The sequence below is a fragment of the Nyctereutes procyonoides genome, unplaced genomic scaffold, assembly GCF_905146905.1.
Source record: "Nyctereutes procyonoides isolate TBG_1078 unplaced genomic scaffold, NYPRO_anot_genome, whole genome shotgun sequence".
In the NCBI taxonomy this organism is placed as follows: domain Eukaryota; kingdom Metazoa; phylum Chordata; class Mammalia; order Carnivora; family Canidae; genus Nyctereutes; species Nyctereutes procyonoides.
Window position 1 is genome coordinate 58,115,723 of NW_026575049.1, and position 19,673 is coordinate 58,135,395.

At 37.9% G+C, this 19,673-nt stretch overlaps 1 protein-coding gene across 1 annotated transcript in view; it reads left to right on the top strand.

Annotated features, from left to right (window-relative positions):
- CCDC85A (coiled-coil domain containing 85A) overlaps nucleotides 1–13,351 on the top strand; it is a 191,173-nt gene extending 177,822 nt beyond the window's left edge. The window contains 4 exon segments of the mRNA XM_055329278.1: nucleotides 853–987; nucleotides 4,004–4,123; nucleotides 7,635–7,733; nucleotides 11,535–13,351. Coding sequence (XP_055185253.1) covers nucleotides 853–987; nucleotides 4,004–4,123; nucleotides 7,635–7,733; nucleotides 11,535–11,624 — 444 coding nt within the window. The 3' untranslated portion in view covers nucleotides 11,625–13,351.
- The last annotated feature ends 6,322 nt before the right edge of the window (nucleotides 13,352–19,673 follow it).

The following is a 19,673-nucleotide window of genomic DNA, read 5'->3' on the forward strand; positions in this document are numbered from 1 at the left end:
AAAATTATGTTGTCATTTTTCATCCTCCTATAATTAAACATTCAGATGCTGGAATTTGGGGACTATTTGATGAATTTTCTGTATTAAAAAAAAAAAAAGATCTTATTCCTTAGGACATAGCACTCTTAGATAAGGGTCTTAGTGGAAGTTGCCAGGGAGAGGAAATTACGTTCAAGTAAGTTCATTTTGCTTCTGATTATTTTAATAGAATTATGCTGTTTAGTCATAATTCTAGAAATTAATTTTAGATTAATTTTCTAATTTTAGAAAAAATTAAAATTTAGGGGAAAATTTTTATTTAACTGATGAATGGAAATTTTGATAATGATGTATATGTCCCATGTAAAAGTTATTTTAATGCAGTGATGACTTCTTAGCTCATTACATACTCTTCAGTGTGCGGTATTGCTGAATATATCTACCCACCTTGGGTTTCTTAACAAAAGAGCATGGTGCTCCCAATTTCATTTCAAATCATTTCTGCTAAGTTCTGAAGTTACACAGTTTTAAACACTCAGAAGACTTATGGCTAATTCTGTTTCTCACAAGTGAAACCAACAAAACAGTTGTCCAAGTAGCTTCAGTTTTTTGGGGGGGGATTTGGACATTATCATCTACCTCTTTTTGATAGCTTTAGAGTTAGTCATAAACTTTCTTTAAAAATCAGTATTAGCTTACATAGACAGGACTTGAGTTTGTTTTTAATTTTTTTCCTAATTTGAGGTGCATGTTACAGCTTGCCATTGTGGTCATTGTGGCTCATTTCATTAAGTTTCTTGTTCTATCTGCTTTCTTGAGACTTGGGAAACAGTATTTTTCTGAGTGATTGTACTATATTGTTCCAAATATAAGGCCACCCAGAATAGAAGGCAACCTCCAACTAGAAACAGCTCAAATATGGAGAAAGGCTGGGGGCCCAGAGCCCGGCGGGTCTTGCAGTGGTGGCAAGGGTGCCGAGGAATAGGACGATGCCTGCCCACTCTCCCGGTGAGTGAAGATGAGTCAGCTGCTGCCTTTGCTTGTGCATACAGATGGCTTCTGTTGCTAGAGGAAAAGTTACGCTGGGGGGAGAGAGCAAGTCTGTACACGTGAAAAAAAGTTGCTGTGTGTGTGTCTGAACCTGGGGAGGGAAGCTGGGAGTATAGTCTTTCACCTCCTAAATGGTCAGCGTCGATGTTTTGTTTTGTTTTGTTGTTCCTGAACTTGGGGGTTGAAGGTTGAGTAACCCCTCGCATTGGAGAAGAACAAAGGTACCCTGGCACCTTTCATGAAAAGGAGTTTAAAAGATCCACAGCCATGAAAATGAACTGTCTGTAGACCAGCCCAGAAAATGATTTCTTGTCCTTCAGAAGTGATCGCTGTCCCAAAAGGTGGTGTATGTGCACTATGCGATCATGTGTAGTTTGAAAATAACCCTGAAGCTGCAAGTCACATTTCCAATTTTATTAAGATTTTCTTCTTTTTAAATTCCCTGTCTCCTGAGCCAGCCAAGTTACAATTTAAACAAACAGGCTTAATGTTACTATAATAAATCCCAAAGGACTGTTTAAAACCATTCGTTTCACTAGTATTTCTCTCAGCATATTTTAAAGAGTTCCGTGAAAATGTATTATTAGTCAACTGAGAGTAGGTAGTGATTGAGCCTAGATAATTCTCCAAATATTGGTCTGATTCTGCTAAGCACAAAGATATGTAACCTTTTATCTTAGAGTAATTAAATGAGATGTGATAGGAATGATGTTTGTGTTATAACCTAGAAAACTACTGAGCACCTGTTAGTGTACAACTCTACTGGGCATTTGGTTACCTCTGTGACTTTACAAAAATCACATAAAATGTGAACCTTGATCTTTCTGGTGATGACTAGTCCTTAGCTTGCCAAGCAAATCTGAAGTAGAACTTTAATCGCTGAATAAGTTTTCCACACTGTGCAATTCCTGTTTTAGCCATTGTTATTATTAAAGAAATAAAAGAGTGTTTAAGGGAAGAACAAGACTCCCCTTAATTTTAAACAATACTAACTTTCCCAAAGGGTTTGGTTTAGGGGAACTAGTTGTCATTGATTTTAGAAATTCTTTTAAATCAAGATGCCCTGAGAGCGAAGAGGCCTCATGCCCAAGCAAAAGCATGCTGGGATTGATGTGCCCACCATTTTGCCAGTTCTGGAAAGGGAACATTTTAAACAGAAGGACTGGGCAGCAGAAGGTTGGAAAGGAAGAGCTTGAAGGACGGATAACCCCCAGGGGGAGGATTGTGGCCTGCCTAGTGAGATTAAGTCAGGGGGCAAACTATACTGCATTAGTGGGTCCTAAATGAGAAGTTGGAAGTAAACTCTGCCTCACCTTAGAGGCCTTTTCAAGACCATTAATAAAGGTGGTAGCAGTAGGGAAAGAGAGCGATAGAGGAGCAGAACTATTTAGAGAGGAGCAGCTTCCTTTAGAACTCCTTCATTTTGCAAACATTTCATCTCTACCGAGGAAGAGGATGTCCAGAATTTGGTGGTGAAGTTGAGGGGACTGGTAGGCCCCTTCACCATCTTTAAACTTCTACTAGGTTCCCTTCTTTTATTTGTATCAGGTACTATTATATCTGATTTGATCTGAATTACAAATACAGGAAAACATAGACATTTTTCCCCCAGAAGGCGTTGGGGCTATTGTAATTGGCCTTCCTGTGTCATCACCTGCTCGTAACGTTAGTAGCAAAGGGTAGAGCCGGAGAGGTCCCCTAAATGTCATATTCCACAGCTTCCTCCTCCTGGTGGCTAGTAAGGGGGGGGGGAGTGGGTAGGAGCTGATTTGATTGCATAACTCTATGCATGAGGGGAAAAAAAACATGGCTTCAGTTGGCTTGTGAGGGGGCAAGGGTAGCCTTCAAGGACACAGGAAGAAACGACAGGGACAAGGGAAGGGGGAAGATACTCCAAACTGCAAAAATGATAGTCTTTGTAAAAATCACTGGGAGTTGTCATTTTCTCTAACCAATGGTATGGTCTACATAAACCCGAACTTAGAACTGTTGCTGCTCTCAGAGCCTCCCTCCCATCCCTAAAAAGCACAACACAGAAGCTCTTCTGTAGGTGCTGGAAAAAATATGTTCCTCACCACAGTTGTTTCTTCTCTTTATGAATCCACACAGGAGGTATCTTCAGTGGCTCCTTCTTGGAGTATTAGAGTCATAAGATCAAGTTAAATGGAGCCATTATTAACCTGTTAGGCATGAAAAAATATCTGTAGATTTGTAGATGGACAGAAATTAAAATCTCAGGCCCTTCGAGTGTAATGATCTCCATAAAAACGGGTTAGGAGGGAGCAGAACTGAAGCTTTGCTTTTTTTTCAGTTCCTGTTTGGGTGACTATGAGTCTCCAAGGCCAAGTTAATCGTGCCCAAGTGCTGGTTTTTCAGCAATTAAGTCAGGCTCACTAAAGTACAAATGTCATTTTCGACCATAGTTATTTTTTAAAAAACCAAAAGATAATTCTTCCTTAAAGAAAATGTTCAGTTTGGTTAAATCTCTTTGGAAAATGCTCCGCTATAGGTTTTTACCTTAAAGTTTTTATAACACACACTGTCTCTCCAATGCAAGAATGTGATGTGTCCGTATTTTCCGAGACATATGGAATATAGCGTTTGTCTTGCTAAGTGAGCATGTTTAACTCAGCTGCTGAGCAACTCATAAATTCCCTGCTCTTGAGTATCTTTAAATTTCAAAAATCAGCCTTGAAATGTTCTTAATGGGCATTCCTTAGGGGGCATTGTTCTTTTTGGCAAATCAGAAATGACATCTGGGCATGCACAGGGAGGGCACTTGGTTAAGTGTTCTTGCTGGTCAAGCAGCAAGAGTATTCCAATTAACAGGTTGAGAGCATCTTAGAACAGGCTAGAAAAAAAAATTAACAAAGTGGCTCATTCTCACTTGGCAGTGAAATTGAATACTGAATGACATCTATGCAGTTATAAACGACTTTTGTTTTAATAACAAAGTTGTTGATTTTCTACTAAGGGTTCTTTTAGGTTGTCATCAGGGGCTGATGGGAGTAACAGTCCACCCAACTCTCCAGCTAGCTTCAGTGGACATACCACACCTTCTCAGCAGCCTGAACCCGTGGTACATTCTCTTAAGGTAACCAACTGTGTACAACCGTTTATACAGAACTTCAGTTGTGTTGTGGCTTGTTCGCTATAGTCTGGTAGTTCTCACAGTCTTGTTTTAACCATAGATACTTTGATTTTTGAAGTATAATTTTTTTTAATAACGGGTTTGAGTACTTATGGTTGAATCTCTGGTTTTATCATTTTGTTTTGAGTAATGTGATTCATATCAATCTGCATCGAAGTTGAAGTCTGATGTGCATGTATATCCATATGTGTAAAATATTGTTCTGGGTATTTTATGTGCAGTGTTTGTAGCATGCATGTCTTCAAAATAGGGAGTTATAATAGTTGGCCAAAATAAGGCTATTTCTTTATGCAATTGAAATATATTGTGCAGTGTACTGAAAGAAAATACTGAACTAAAAACCTATTCTATCCCCCTTTAAGTATTAAGTCTTCAAATGCTGGTTAATGCTCTTCCATATCGTGTTAGAAAATAGAGGATCTTATTCAGAAAGCTAGTTTTTTTTTTGGCTTATACTTCAGATCATCCAAGGACTTCCAAAGAGGAAATTTATTATTTATTTTCTTTACTAATAGTGAGCTTTCCAATAAATAAGCATTATAAGTAAAATCAATAATCTAAAAGAAGAAACTGATGCAGGCAATAAAAATCACTTTAAAAATTAGTATGGTTCCTTGAAGTTTTATGAATTCCAAGGCATGAATCACTGTCCTTCAAATTATCTGTACTTCTTAACATATAGAAGTAATGTTAATCAGACCTTTCTTAATCAGACCTTTCTGAGCCATAAAGTAGGTAGTGTGCTTCAGCTCTGCGCTTGCCACAGGAGCTTCAGAGCTTTATTAAAATGGTTTTGGTTTCGGGATGATTTATCAGCAGCCTAAAGATGTGGCCTGAAGATGTGGCCCCAAAGAGTGGGCCACACTTTCTTTGGCATGCATAAAGCAAATAAGTAGATAAGAAATTCAAAGTATTTATTTGGTTTGGTTTTAGCAGGAGATTTAGCTCATTATATTTTGCTGTAGCTTCCATGTAACAAGTTGCTTCTCCCAAATATATACTGATTGTGGATGAGGGAAGGTAGCAGAACCATGCTGGTGCCTGGTGCAATGCACCTGGCACTTCCTGTCTTGGCTGGAATAATTCACCAAGTGAGCAACCGAGAAGAATTCATGTGCGAAGGCACACCAGAATGAGGGGCACCACCCTGCATCTGGTGGGTGCTGATTTATCAACTGACCGACATCATGCTCTCTGCAACAGCATCCGGTTGCTGGTTAGCATGAGCAGCGTGCTATAAACATGCTGTTACTAGAGTTATGAACCAGACACCAGCTATCTGAAAAGCAGCTTAGAAATAAAAAATGAGTGTGGCTTCAATCTTGTAGGGTTAGCATCTGCACTTACTCCAGCAACACATTGCTCTACTTTTCAGATTGAAAACTATTTCCACTTTTTGCCTTATTAAATGGCAAATCTCGTTTGAATCAGATCAGCATAGTGGATAGCACTGCAATCTTTCCCAAACTTTTTCACTGCACCTGTGTTCATATGGCCTTAAAAGGAAGAGCAAGGAGGACCTCTTCAATTTTCTCTGAATTCCTTTTCTAATTTCCACGTAAAATTTCATCTCAAGAGAAAGATAACATGTTCTGATTATAACATAAGTGTCCTCACTCGGAAGATGGGTAATACTGAGCAACTAAAGCATCTTTATTGGATAAGTGGAGGCTCTTGAATACAAAATGTTTGCTTCCATGAATTAACAGTGTCATGAAACAGAAGTATGTGCCTATGGGAAATATCGCCTGTGGGAAATGCCTCTTAGGGATACCACAATGTAAAAGAAGAAACATAGCCTCTCAACATGATTGGTTTTTAAAAGCCCATGGATTCTAGAGCTGATTTACATCATAAAATTTTTCTGTTGTGAAAGGATTAATTAGAACAATGGCTCAGTTTCTCATCTTCTGATAGAGTTCAAAAAAAAAATCTGTAAGCTTTAAAAAAAACTCTGTGGTTGTGATTTGGGAAGAAAGTGTTGTAAATCGGTGTGAGAAATCAGCCCACTTGTAATAACATCACATTTATCTTGCTTTAAAATTCATTCTAACTATTAATTGGAGCTTCACTTCATTTAGTAGAAATTAACTGATTTGAAGTACACTTCTCTGAGGTGCATTAGAAACTGAATTTGTAGGCAAAGGAGCTTGTTCCAGGAGTTAAGTTTTCTATGAATATTCACTGAGGAAATAAAAGTTCCTCTGAGTGTCTAAAGAATGTGAACAGACACTCATCAGAGTATCAGGGTAAGGCTTTCATTTACTACTGTGATATCCTCCTTTAAAAGTAGTAGTACCTAGGTAGTAATAATTGCTCAACATTTTGAATTAACAAGGGAGTAGTTGCTGAATTAGATTATTTCAGGATTGAACTCCAGTAAATATCCATGTAGACTCAGTATCTATGAACTTGACATGAAGGTCCCACTTCATGCTTAAGTCATTTATTTTGGCTCAACTGTTCATTGGTGCCAGTTCTCAGGTGACACTTTTAGGGGTGGCCATCAGCATTGACCATGATGACAACAGAATCAAGGAGGTTAGCAAGGTCACAGTTTGGTGGGGATTCTTAGAGGAGCTTTGAGGAAAAGCATTGGTTTTTTGGGCTTTTTTGTTTTCTTGGGTCTTTTTGCTGTTTAATGCTTTGGCTTGTAAGGTAATCTAGAGAAAACAAAACCAAAGTTTTCTCCCCTTTTGACCTATAGAAAGTATGGCATGAAAACGTTATAGACCTATTTGAAGAAATATTTTGGATCCATTTATAGATAATGTAGAGAAGTGGAATGATAGGCCCCTAAAATTACTTAAAGGAATCTCACCCAAACTTTATTTGCTCTAATGAAAAATATTTAAAATGTTGCTCAAACATTTTCACTGTAAGGAGCCAAGTTTTCTCTTTGATGTTATCAAAGAGCCATTTCTATAGTCCTTTCCTAGGCCCTGGGAACATGTCCAGGCAAGAACTGTAATGTTCACTCAAGTTCTTATGTACATATTCCTGGGTTCTGACCAGTTTCACCTGTCAATATCTCTTTTTAGTCCTCTTTTCTATAGGCCATGTCTACATATCATTTGGATTATTTGGCATATCCTTAATTATTTTGTTCACCTTTACAATGGAGCAAGAACTATTTTCTTGAAATGGTTGATGTTATCTTAATGACCCAATTAACTGAATGCATCTAATTATTTTAGACATGAATGAATTCAATTGACTATTAGTGATGCAGTAGATTGCTTTGAATGGCCATTTGAAAATCAGGTAGAAACATCTGTCGTAGGTTTTAGAACAATTGACTGTTTTAAAAGATTTTGCCGTATATTAATCCACTCTGATATGCAGACACGGAGAAAACCAAAGGTTTTACAAAGTGGAGCTCCTTGATGGTTTAATTCATAACTAACAAGTTTTTTTCCATGTGAAATTTGCTTTTCTTTTTCAACAAATCCAGGTCTTGGATGTTCAGGAAACTATAGATCGTCAACAGGGTAAAGAGTATGAAAATGACCTTAGTGAGACAGAAAAAGCTATAGTCAGAGAAATGTGCAATGTAAGTTTAATGTGCTTTATTGTGTATTCTGTGTTGAAAGCCCCATCGTAGCTTAGTTACCACTTTTTGAATATCTACTTTTTAAAATTCTGGCCAAATGCCTTTATAGTTTTATATGAAAACCCATTCCCCTCGTTTTTATCTTTAGTATGTTTTCTTGCAGTTTTATTAACAGTCAAAATATTCAGGTAAGCGATAATCAGCCAATTCTGTATTCCAAAATGATCTATGAACATTTTTACATAACTTATTGTCTAAAATATTGTGTTGCTAGTTTTGAGAAATGGGTTTCTGTTTCATACTTTTAATCAGTATCTGAAAATCAGTGTTTAAAAGCCTGTGATCAAAACACAGCCATCTTCAGACTTAAATCAGGCGATATGGGCACTTCGTGTCATGCAAACTACCTTTGCCTTTCAGTGGTTAATAAAAGCTCAGAAATGTTTAGGAGGAAATAATGAAGAGATAGACACATAGAAATCAAAGAACACAGTAAAAAAAAATTGACACGCTATTTTCATGAAGCATATCAATAATGTGATTTGGTTTTATTATTAATCCCTGGCTAAATTTTGAGTAATATGCATGGGTATATCATTTAATCAAGACTATAACTGAAGTTAAAAAGCTACATAGACTATTGTAGAGGAATATGTTTGTTAAAAGCAAAAAAAAAAAAAAAATTAAGCACTGATTTTAATTGGCTCTATATTGTACTTTTATCCTCATTCTTTGTCCATTAGGATATCAAAATTGCTTAGAAATACATGAAGGTCCTAATACCTTAAAGGTATCTACTTCCTTGAGGTGTTCTTGGAATCCAGGAAATGTTTTAAGTCCCAGGGGCATTTTATATGTGCTGGGGCCACAGTCTTAGTCTCCGGCTTTGTGTTGTAGCTGTTTTTCTTTTGAAACTTTCTTTCCTGCATCTGTTTTCATCTGTTTTCAAAAAGGTCATTAGTTCTCCAAGTCATTATTTCCCCATGCACCACTCTTCACACCTTCTGTAGCTTTTTCAGCCTGTCCTTACAGTTTTAAATTTGAATATTTCCTTCAGATAAATTCAAAAAGTTAAGCCACATACCTTTATAAAAAAGCCTGTTGCTTCTCTGTTGGCTAGGGAATGAGACATACAGGTTCAGACATTAGGAATTAAACTAGATGGGGCCACAGCAATCATTCTACAGTGGTTCTCCAAAGAGTAGTATAAGGGGATCCTTTGTAATTCAGATGGTGGGGTTTCACCCAGCCCCCTGGACAATTTGGAGAGGAAGCCCTGGGAATGATCCTCACATTTGCATTTCATGTATAAAGTTGCCCTCTTGAATTGTTCTCTAATGAACAGTGAAGTCAGAACTATACCCAGATCACCACTGTCCCAAGTGTGATAAATCTGGGTGCTTCCATTTTCTTTCCCCAAGAATGAAAAGCAATGCATCAATGCATGCATTTCTGTAAAATCACATGCTTAGGATTGCTTATTTTCTTGTTTTTTTTTTTTTTTTTTTGATACAAGACTTCACATAGAAAATTTATTTCTTAGTCACAGAAGAAACGTATAATGGACTGGGTCTCGATTAGTTTGTGTTGATCTTTAGGTTTGCCTATGTTTCACAAAAATGCTACAATTTTTTTTTTGCCTGTAGAAGTTCTTTAGGGCCCTTGTCTACTTTTGTCTTTAATTACCAACATTTGCTTAAAAAAAAAAATAAGCCAACCTAAATCTGATATTAGTTTTTAAATAGTTTCCAAATAGAAGAGTGCTAGGAGAAAAAGGTGTTGGTCCTAAAATGTTTGTCACATTATAAATTATATGAACATCGAAATCACATACTGCTTGCTGGAGAATTAAGTGAAAAACAGATTGTGAGAAATTTTCACAGATAAGTAATTTCTTAGAAACTAGCTAAGGTTATTAAACTTAGTAGAGGAACTATGTGCTTTTATAAAATAAGGTCGCAGGAATGGAAAGTTTTCTCATAATCTGAGATCAGTTCTAAGACTCAGAACTTAGGATAGTAAGTTTTGCTTCCGTTTCTGGTGTTCCTCCTGGAGATCAGTTGTCAACATCTCTACAAGGAAATGACTGTTAGCGTCACGTTGATTAGTAAGAGGTGCTTTTATTCTCTTCCCAAACTGTGCCACAAAAATAGAATTACTGTTTCTCACAGAGCAGTATCTTATCTTTTTGTAGTAATGGTATTTTTAGGTTTGTTTGGCTCTTGTAAATGCCCTGAGTACAGCTGAAATACTTGACTGGTTAACCCAGACACACACCTATCCTGTTCTTCTAGTTAAGGAGTTGCTACTCTGTGTCTACCTTAGTAGCACTGGCTCATTTCAGAGTTTTGCCTTCTGGGGCAAAGGCCCATGGTATTCCATATTTGAATATTTGGAGAGTGTTTGCACTTTGGAGTTGTAACCATCTTGGGCTTTGTGTCTGTGTTCCTTGAGGTCTTTGGCTTAGAAGCAGAAGATAGAATCAGACATTCAAGGCACTCTGGTCAGCTGTAATGGTGTACACCACATAAGGGCTAGAAAGGGCAAGTCCAGAGCATTCCTTGACTCCCTGATGCAGTGTTTGCACCTTTTCGCAGTCTATTAAGAAATGAGATTTTTCTCTAACTCCCCTGTGGGTAGCTTGAGCTTTATTGCTAGATCATTCCTTTCCTACTAGAGACCATCAGTACAACCCTCTTCAAAAAGGACCAGTCCTTTCTACCACATAGTGGTGTCTGCTAAAAGAGAGCTAATGGTTTCATTAGCTTAGAAGTGAAGGCAGACAGAACCTTATATTCTTATGTTTTGCTATGAATAGTATTGAACTTCCCTAGAGTATTTAAAAGAAGGGGGGCGGGAACAAACAAAGAGTCTATCAATAATTAACCAACTGGTTTTGTGTTTATGTTAGAGCTATGTAAATTTTTAGGGAATGAATCAATCTGAAAAGAATCACCCTAAGGAGGGTTATGACTGTTAATTGGAAAATGCATCCCCCCACCCCCAGTTTAGCATATTGGTATATCATTGGTGAATTCAGTGGTTTTACTCCCAAATTAGTCTTATTCTCACTTTTTGCTATTGTCCCTCTAAAATGACCCAGTTTTTGACATAGTGTACTTATTTGGTGATTCTTGAATGTATTCTTAATATTTGTCCTGCATTTGGATGCTCTCTGCTTTGATAATCAGATTGTACTGTTGGGTAGCTAAGATTTAGGACTCATCTCCCCCACCCCCCCCCACCCCCGTAGAGAAAGCCAGGGAAATTTACCAGTGACCCTGTTTAAGCTCAGTACTTAAATAGCTCAAGAACAAAAACTCCATTTTCCTTAGTGGATTAAATATTTTGATATCTCTGGTTTAAGATGTAGGATATAGAAACCATGAGGATTTTGCTCATGTGTTCTTAATTCTGGCCGTACAGAGTTAACATTGGTAGCTTTAAAAAAAAAATTAGATATAGATGACGATGCTTCCCCTCTACCAGGGGGAATTACTGTGTAAGGTTCTACAGATGCACACTTCACAGCCAGAGTTGAGGACCACTCACATAACCAGAGGAAGTTGGACATCATTCTTTAATTTTGACCCTGATTGCTAACAAAGCATAGTAGGTTCCCTCTACTAAGCAGCCCTTGTGATTTAGAACTTCCATCACATTTCATTGTGTTTGAACTCATTCATGGAGATATTTTGTCTCGTCTTCACATTCCTCTTTGCCCCTCTCATAGATCCCCCTTTAAAAACCATAGAGGCCATTAAGATGCTATTTATTTACTCATTTTCTACCTTTTTTAAGGTTGTGTGGAGGAAACTTGGAGATGCTGCAGGTTCCTGTCCTGGAATTAGGCAACATTTGTCCGGAAACCAGTACAAAGGACCAATGTGAAAGGCACTTTTTCAAGCAAAAGACCACCACTGCCAGAGACAGAAAAGAAGAAAAAATGAGTTTCCACAAACCTGGACTCACTGAATAACATGGAGTGATTGTACATTGCACATATTTTCCCTCTAAAACCTTTAGTATTACTGAGGCTGTATTTCATGTCTCTCTCATTTCCGTGCCCACAACAGCTCATCTCAAGTAGATTTCAAATAGCTTTGAAAATCACCACTTTGGTACCGATATTTTCATTAGAACTAAAATGTTTTTGGACTCCTCAGATCTAATATTGTCATCAGGAAACCTGCACAATTAGAAGAACCAGTAGGGCCTCGGTGGGTTTGATAGAGTTGACTCATTGCACAAAATGGTGAGACTTTCCTACCCTGAGGTTTGAGGAAGAGGTATCTTCCAGCTTTCCAACTTTGAGTTGGGAGCCTATTTCTTCTATTTTAGTCAGCAAATTCCTGATGCAAAATGAATTTGGATGTAAGATAAGATTAGGTTTCTAGGATTTTGTTTTGACTTTTGAGGTGCTAAAACTACCACGTAAATTCTCTTTACCAGCTAGCAGGGTAGAAGGACTTTGTAGAGTGCATAGCAGAGAGTACCATTTATTTCAAGTAATCAAGATAAATATAGCTTTCCTTTTCATCTTGCTATGTTCATGAAGACACATCTTGGGGACATACCAACTTCCATATTCATTCAGTATATCCATTGATGTTAATATTAATTCCAATTAAAGAACAAGCAAACATAATTTTTCTAAGTGTTTCCAGCTGTGATGTCAATTTCTACAATTTAGTTTCTAGATCTGCTGTTATATGTTATATTTAATAAACTTTATGTAAACTTTAAAATATGCACTGCATTTATGATAAAAAAGCTTTCTTTGCCTACAGCGGCTAACGTTTTATGAAACTGACGCATGTCCTTCATTATTGAGGCTAAAAGCTCTTCAGATTGCTTGAGGTTTGAAAAAGAGGTGTGCTAGCTTTGCTTAGTTTCTTATTTTTGGTATATATATATATATATAATATTAGACTGTGTGTACTGGAAATGCTATGATAGGTATTTTGGTTTTTTTCAAATGCAATGATAGTTTCTTGTATGAATGTGCAAGAGGCCTGTGACAGAATGCTAAGTTTTTATTGTAGTTTAAGATTATAAAAGTAGGAATGCAACAATTCCCAGTTTTTAGATTTCTTCTAAATTACTCAGATTGGATTAATAGCAGATATTCATTGTTGCTGTTGTTTTTAATGAACTCATTACAGTATTACTAATTGTCATTGGTGAAGGAATGTGAAGGAATTTTGTTACTTTTTAAAATGTTACGGTGATGAAAAAACAGCCCTTTTTCAAAAAATATTTATGAATTAATTTGCTATAGAATTATCTCTCTAATTATTGTAATTGGGTTACCAGTTAAGCTTTTCTTTTGAAATGTTATATTATTACTCTGTAAAAGAAAATGGCTTGCTATATTTACACCTTCTCTTGTAGAAAAGCATTCATCCTTAAATTGTTGTATTCCTACACTCTGAAGATATTTAAAACAAGTTTTTGTGCCTGCAGTAGAGACTGCAGAAGCTAATACAAGGAACACTGGTCTTTTGACAAAATACTTGTGTAAATTTTGATACTGTATTAAAACTATTTTTTTAAAGTTCTGCATAAAATTGAGTATCAAGTATATGTGTTCATCTTAGCAATGGTAATAAATTATTTAATCTCAGTGTTTTTTCCTTCAAAATGTTTTTCCTACATTCAATAGATTTCTGATAGTCACTAAGTATCACAGTGTTCCTGTAGGATGGTATTAATCATGGTAAAACAGATGATTCATTATCTTAAACCAAAGGAGCGTTTGAGGGATTTAATATTCAGGTTACTCAATTCACACCATTCTCTACTATAATGTAATTAAAACTTTAGAATCGTATTTAATATTTAGAAATTAGGGTTATAAAATCTTTCACTTATTCATATAGATTTAAATTTAATTCAATTATCATTAAAACAGTCAATAGGAGGAAATATACTAAGGGGAAATATTGCAGAGTGGAACTTGACCTCTGTGCTTATGACCAAGACAAAAATTGGAAAACACCCATTATACACATGCTCAGAGAACACACCTACTTCTGGGAAACCATTCGTAAGACTAGAATAAGGCTTCCTGCACTGAACATTAGCCCCAACTTTAATGGATATAACTGATAGGCAATAATGCAGGGCCTGAATCTTGCTAATATATTTATCAAAGATGTGTGGCATCATTCTCTTATGTGATCAGTTTATGATCTCCTTTTCTCTGGAACAAAGGTTAATTTATACATCTTGGCAGAATATTTTTACCAGCCTTGAAGCTGACAGACTGACAATCATGATCTAATCTTTTCAAATGAATGTCTTTTAAGTTTCTAACACATGCTCAAGGCACAATAGAAAAATTGGATCTTATGTGACACCCAGTAATACATTGTTGGATGTGAGTGTGTTATAGATCACGTTGGCTGGGGCAGCCCTGGTGGCTCAGCGGTTTAGCGCCGCCTTCAGCCCAGGGTGTGATCCTGGAGACCGGGGGTTGAGTCCCCCATCGGGCTCCCTGCATGGAGCCTGCTTCTCCCTTTGCCTCTCTCTCTCTCTCTCTCTTTCAGTCTCTCATGGATAAATAAATAAAATCTTAAAAAAAAAAAAAAAAAAAGATGTTGGCTGGAGCCTACATGAAGCATGCTTTACTAAGTACGGCACCGAATAAAAGCTCTTGGGCTTAGCACAGCAGACTTCAGCCAGCAAGTTCAGCATTCAACTCCATAATGGGCTGAGTTCAAACAACTTACCTCTGCTGAGCCTCTATCCTGACGTGCTGAAAGGAGAGGACATCTCTCTTGTTGACTTGTTTGAACATTCTTTATAGAGTCTCTGTAGTTCCCAAGCTCGTGGTCTTAATGGTCCCCAAGTCTTCCAAGACACAGGAGCCTAGACCTACATGTGTGGCAATGTTAGATCTTTAGGTTGGGAGAGGGAATTACATCAACATGAAAAGTCTGGGGCGCCTGGGTAGCTCAGTCAGTACGTGCCTGCCTTTAGCTCAGGTCATGAACTTGAGGTCCTAGGATTGGCTCATGCTCTCTCAAATAAAATCTCTAAAAATAGACAAAACATGGAAGGTCTATTAACCACATAAAGCAATTCTAGCTGCACAGCTCACCCTTTCAAGCTGTTTTCTGTATATCCTCCAGACTATAGGTCTGCAGGCCTTATCCTGGCCAATCACAGGTGGAAATTGTGGAAATGGAGAGAAAAAAGGAATAATGGTCTGATTCTCCTAGGAACAAGATGTTTGAAAAACAAAATTTCCCCAACTATTTAATTCTGTATTTTTCATATCATTGTAAAAACATTTGAGAGCAAAGACTTTCACTTCAAAAATGGCAGAATGTCTGCTATAGCTCCCTTTTGTCTTAAACTCTAACAGTGGTTGAAGAGATATTTACAATCCCACTAGAACATAACAGTGTACTCTGAACCAGCAATTAAGATAAATTCTTGAAAAATGGAAGACAAACAGTATCTGGTTGGAACAATGGATTCATTCTTCAAAGTATCTGATGGAGGGTACTGTTGACAACACAGAATGGCTGCAAGGATGCTACAAATTCAAGAGTTGGAGCCTCATCGTGTGCGCTTCTGGAGTAACTGACAGGAGCTAGGCATTTTGATTCCCGCATATAATCTCTCCCTCCTTGTGTCAGACAGAACAAAGAATTTCTCCTAGGCCAGAGCAAAGAGTAAGGATACTTGAATTGCAGGCACAAGGCAAAGTCGCCCATTTGGTAAACACCCACAGGATGAAGGACCCTCTGTGCTCAGATCATTAGGTATTGGAACAGCCTGCCTAGAAGTTTGTCCCGCCATCCTCCTTAGATTTATGGTCAGGGGTCTCCCAAACCCAGCATCCTGACCAGTTTCTTCAAGCAAGTTGTATGGTAAACACAGCAAGGTTAATGAGGAAATGTCAATACTAAGATGGATATGCAACCAAATATCACCCAACATTGGAGGGAAGCCATGACTCTGAATTGGAATCCCCAAACTTAAAGAATATTTACCAAGGAAAAGAATTAAAATTAAGAGAATTTCAGAAGTATGTCTAATATTCTCAAAAAAATGTAAATATCGTATTCATTATAAAGAATTCATTTCATATCTTGAGAATAAAATGTTAGCATGAAAAACTCAATACATTGCCATTTAGCAGAAAGGACACTGCTGAGAGCAACTTAGCAGGATTGAAGCCAAGAAATCCTGCCGGAATTTAGCAGAAGATTTTTAAAAGTCTGATAATTAAGAGGAACAGCTACTATTATTCTCATAGTGCTTTTTCTTACTTCCTCTACCATTTTCCTTCATCCTTCTGTCTCCTTCCATCCTCTCCTTTTTTAGTCACCTTATTTTAAGTTTTAATGTTGATGGCTGTCTCAAAACCACTTGGACGTAATGATAAAACAAACATGAAGTATAGTCTCATTTCATTGAGATTTAAGAATGTCCCTTTAAACACACAAGATACTCTCATTTTTACAATAGTGTTTTTCGTAGTTTTGATGCCCAAGTTCTAATTCCACCTGGTCTTATTACTCAGAGTTTCCTTTTCCTATTCTAGGACCCTTAGTTTTCTAAATCATGTTCTGAAACGATAGCATACAATATGCAACATCATAATGGCCATGGCAACAGATTCATATGCTAATCAGGAGTGCAATTTATAGAAGAAGAAAGTGTCTGAAATTGGCCTTTGATTCTATGGATTCATTGTTGGGTTTGGGCCAAGCTCCGTGAGCTTACTACCATGACATTTCAGATAGGCCTTATTAGAAAAAAATCTGTTTTCCTTTTGTAATAATCTAGGATAGGTAGGAATGGTTTTCTGACAGACCAGATAAGTCTCTATGGGTATTCTTTTTTAAGCTCTCACCATTCCCCAGACTCAGTATAGCCCTTCTATTAAAACAGTGAACACATTGATTAGTTACTCAGGATTCATTTTTCTTTTCCTAGGAGAGCCCTCCTTTGCTTTAGAAACATAACCCTCCCTCCACACTTTTCAAGTGAATAGAGAGAAGCAATTTTCAGTTCTAGAGCTGAATCTTGATTAATGCCTAGACTTAAAGCTGGCCATGGTAATCTCGTCCTACTTACTAATAATTGGCTCAAGAAGCCAGTCTTAAGCCAATCAACACATGGGATTCCTATGGTCCAATTGTCACAATAAGACCTAACGAGGCTCATTTAAACTCCTGGAAGAAATTTTGTTTCATGGGTAGACAACATTCCTGTCTAATGTTGGATGTGCTGAGTTTTCTGTTGCCTACAGTCATGCTGGCTATCATTAAAAAAGTCATCCTGAGGAGAACTCATACAGGAAAAGGTGGAGAAAGGTGGCTGAAACACCGATTATACCTTGTCTGGAGTCCACTCTGATCTTGGGCTCTCAAATAGATTCAATTTTTCCCTACTGTTTTAAATTAGTTTGATTTAGAATCCTGTTACAGACTGCCCAAAATTTTAATAAAATTGTACACTTTATATGCTATCACTTGGATATATGGTCTCCTAACACAGCAAATTGGAGAATATCACAATGGCTTAATTTTATTGAAATAAACAGTGTCTAAACATGTGATTCCTTTACTGTCACACAAGAAAAAAGGTTCTGTATTCTCTTTATGTGATAGAGTAAAAAATTATCAATAGGGCCTTCCTTATTCCTTTTGCTTATTTTCTATTTTGCCACTCTTCTCCTGAACCGTCCCATTCTCCAATCCGAGGAACAAGGTAAAACAGTGCTGAGGCAAAAATCTCAACAGTAAGGAAAGACTGCCCAGTCTTCTATATCATGACCTTTGAACTGTGACCCTGATCACCATTTATTTGATGAGGGTATCCACCCAGGGCACACAGCTTCTCTAATCCCCTAATACAGCCTGATTTACATGGCAACAGGGGAAAGCTTGGTTTAGGCCAGATATAGTGTCCACACAAACCAGACTTACTTATAACCATCACTTAGAGAAAAGAGAGTCGGTATAATCCATCTACCAGCCCCTCACCAGTTGGGAACTCCAGTAGATGGGCTCAGATTCTTTTGGTAGTTGCCTTGAGTATCATTTAGAAAACACAGGATATGGTGTTAGTCCATTAACCAAGTCAGTGTATTTCAAGGGTTATTTGGCATCCTTGGCAATATGCCATCCCATCGGCTGCTATGTTGGACATTTTTTCTATATACCCAGTCTGTTCTATCTACTGAAGGGCTCATACCTCAGCTAGGGCATCAGCTTCCTGACTGCCAGGAAGTGTTGGTACCTTATGAACCAGGGCATGGAAGGCAGTGAAGACTGCCTTAGGTTTTTACTGATCAGCCCAAATGTCTTACTATATATCCTGACTCCACAAGGGCTTAATCATGATCATCCACCCCTTAGTAGCTCATTGTCCAAGCCATAGGTTTAATCACTTGGAATAGCCCAATTGTCAATCCAAAGGGTTAACGGCCAGTGCTTATGAATGATCAAGCCAAATAGTTCTGAGTTCAGCCCACTGGCTACTGTGGTCCATTCCTGTTTCCATCTAGATGGTGTCAGTATTAGGCAGAAAAGTAACTGCAGTATATATGGGCAGGTTGCCCCAACTGGACCCATCTGTAGACTCCTAGGAGAGAGGAGTTGGAATTACCCCTCCTCCTTTCTCTACAGGTCAAATGGGCCACCATAGGAATAGGAATGTGGGCATTTATAGGGTCTACTGACACCAGCATTTCTAAAGCTAGAAAGTTGGCAAACCTAGTGTTCCTCTGCTGCAAATAGGCATGCCACTTTGTCAAAGTGGGGTTTGAGCCATGGGAGAAGTAAGTGGATAAAACATTCTCAACCCACATATTGATTCAAAGGGAAGCTCTTACCATGCTAGGCTGTTCCTTCCTGAGCAGCTCTACTGAAGGATTGCACAATGCTAGGAGCTGTTGCTCTATGTGATATATCAGGCTTCTGCCCCCTTCCAAAGCTGGGACCAAAATTCCAAGGGTACTCTCCTTCTGTTGTTTCTGCCGCAGCATCTAACCCATACCTTTTAGAGTCACAGATACATCTAACTCAGGATGACCCTGCTTGGGAGATGCCAAGAACTTTAATCAGCTTCTCAAGTATTTTTGCCTTCTCAAAAGGTGGCTTGCTGCTGTGATCCCCAGTTCTATGTGTGCTCTTTCTTTGCCAGACAGTATAAGGCTAAAAAGGCACTGTGCTAAATGGAAAATAGAAGTTCTCCAAAGCACTCAAATCCTAAAAAGGCTTGCACTTTTTCTATGCTGGGGTTGGATAAACTTGTACCTTACCAATATGGAAAAGATGAAATGAAATGAGGTCATTTAGGGCAAGAGAGGTTTTAAAATGGAGCCAGGGGACCTTTAAGGAGATGAGCCTTATGCAAGTCCTCATTGGAGAATCCATGAATTTTTGAAATGGGCAAAAGCATGATTTTCCAGAGACTCATAAATCTGCAAAATCTACAACTTGCCACAGTAGGAGACTTTGCTTGGTGACAGTCTTAGCAACAAATTATAGTCAGTCAAGATTAGTTTTCTGTCACCAAAATCAGTCAAAATTCTAAGTAAGATATATAAGGAAATCCAAGAAAAATGACAGAGTATAAAGATCCTGAGCTCACCTAGTTGGATAAACATAATGAAGCAATAACTACATCTATTACAACTAACTTTGAAAATGACCTGAAAACTAGCAGAACAGATCTTCCACAACTAGTCAAAAGAAAAAGGTCACATCAAAAGGAGCAAAAGGGGGCAGAGCCACAGTCAAAACCAACCCCCCAGCACAGCTAACCATAAATGGGAGGGACATCACAAGCATGGAGGCACCTGGGGATCAGACCCAGTATCTGCCGTGGGGACATGGGAAGATGAATCCCTGTGATATCTGGTTTGAAAATCAGCAAATGGGCAGCGCCAGTGGTTCAGTGGTTTAGCGCCAC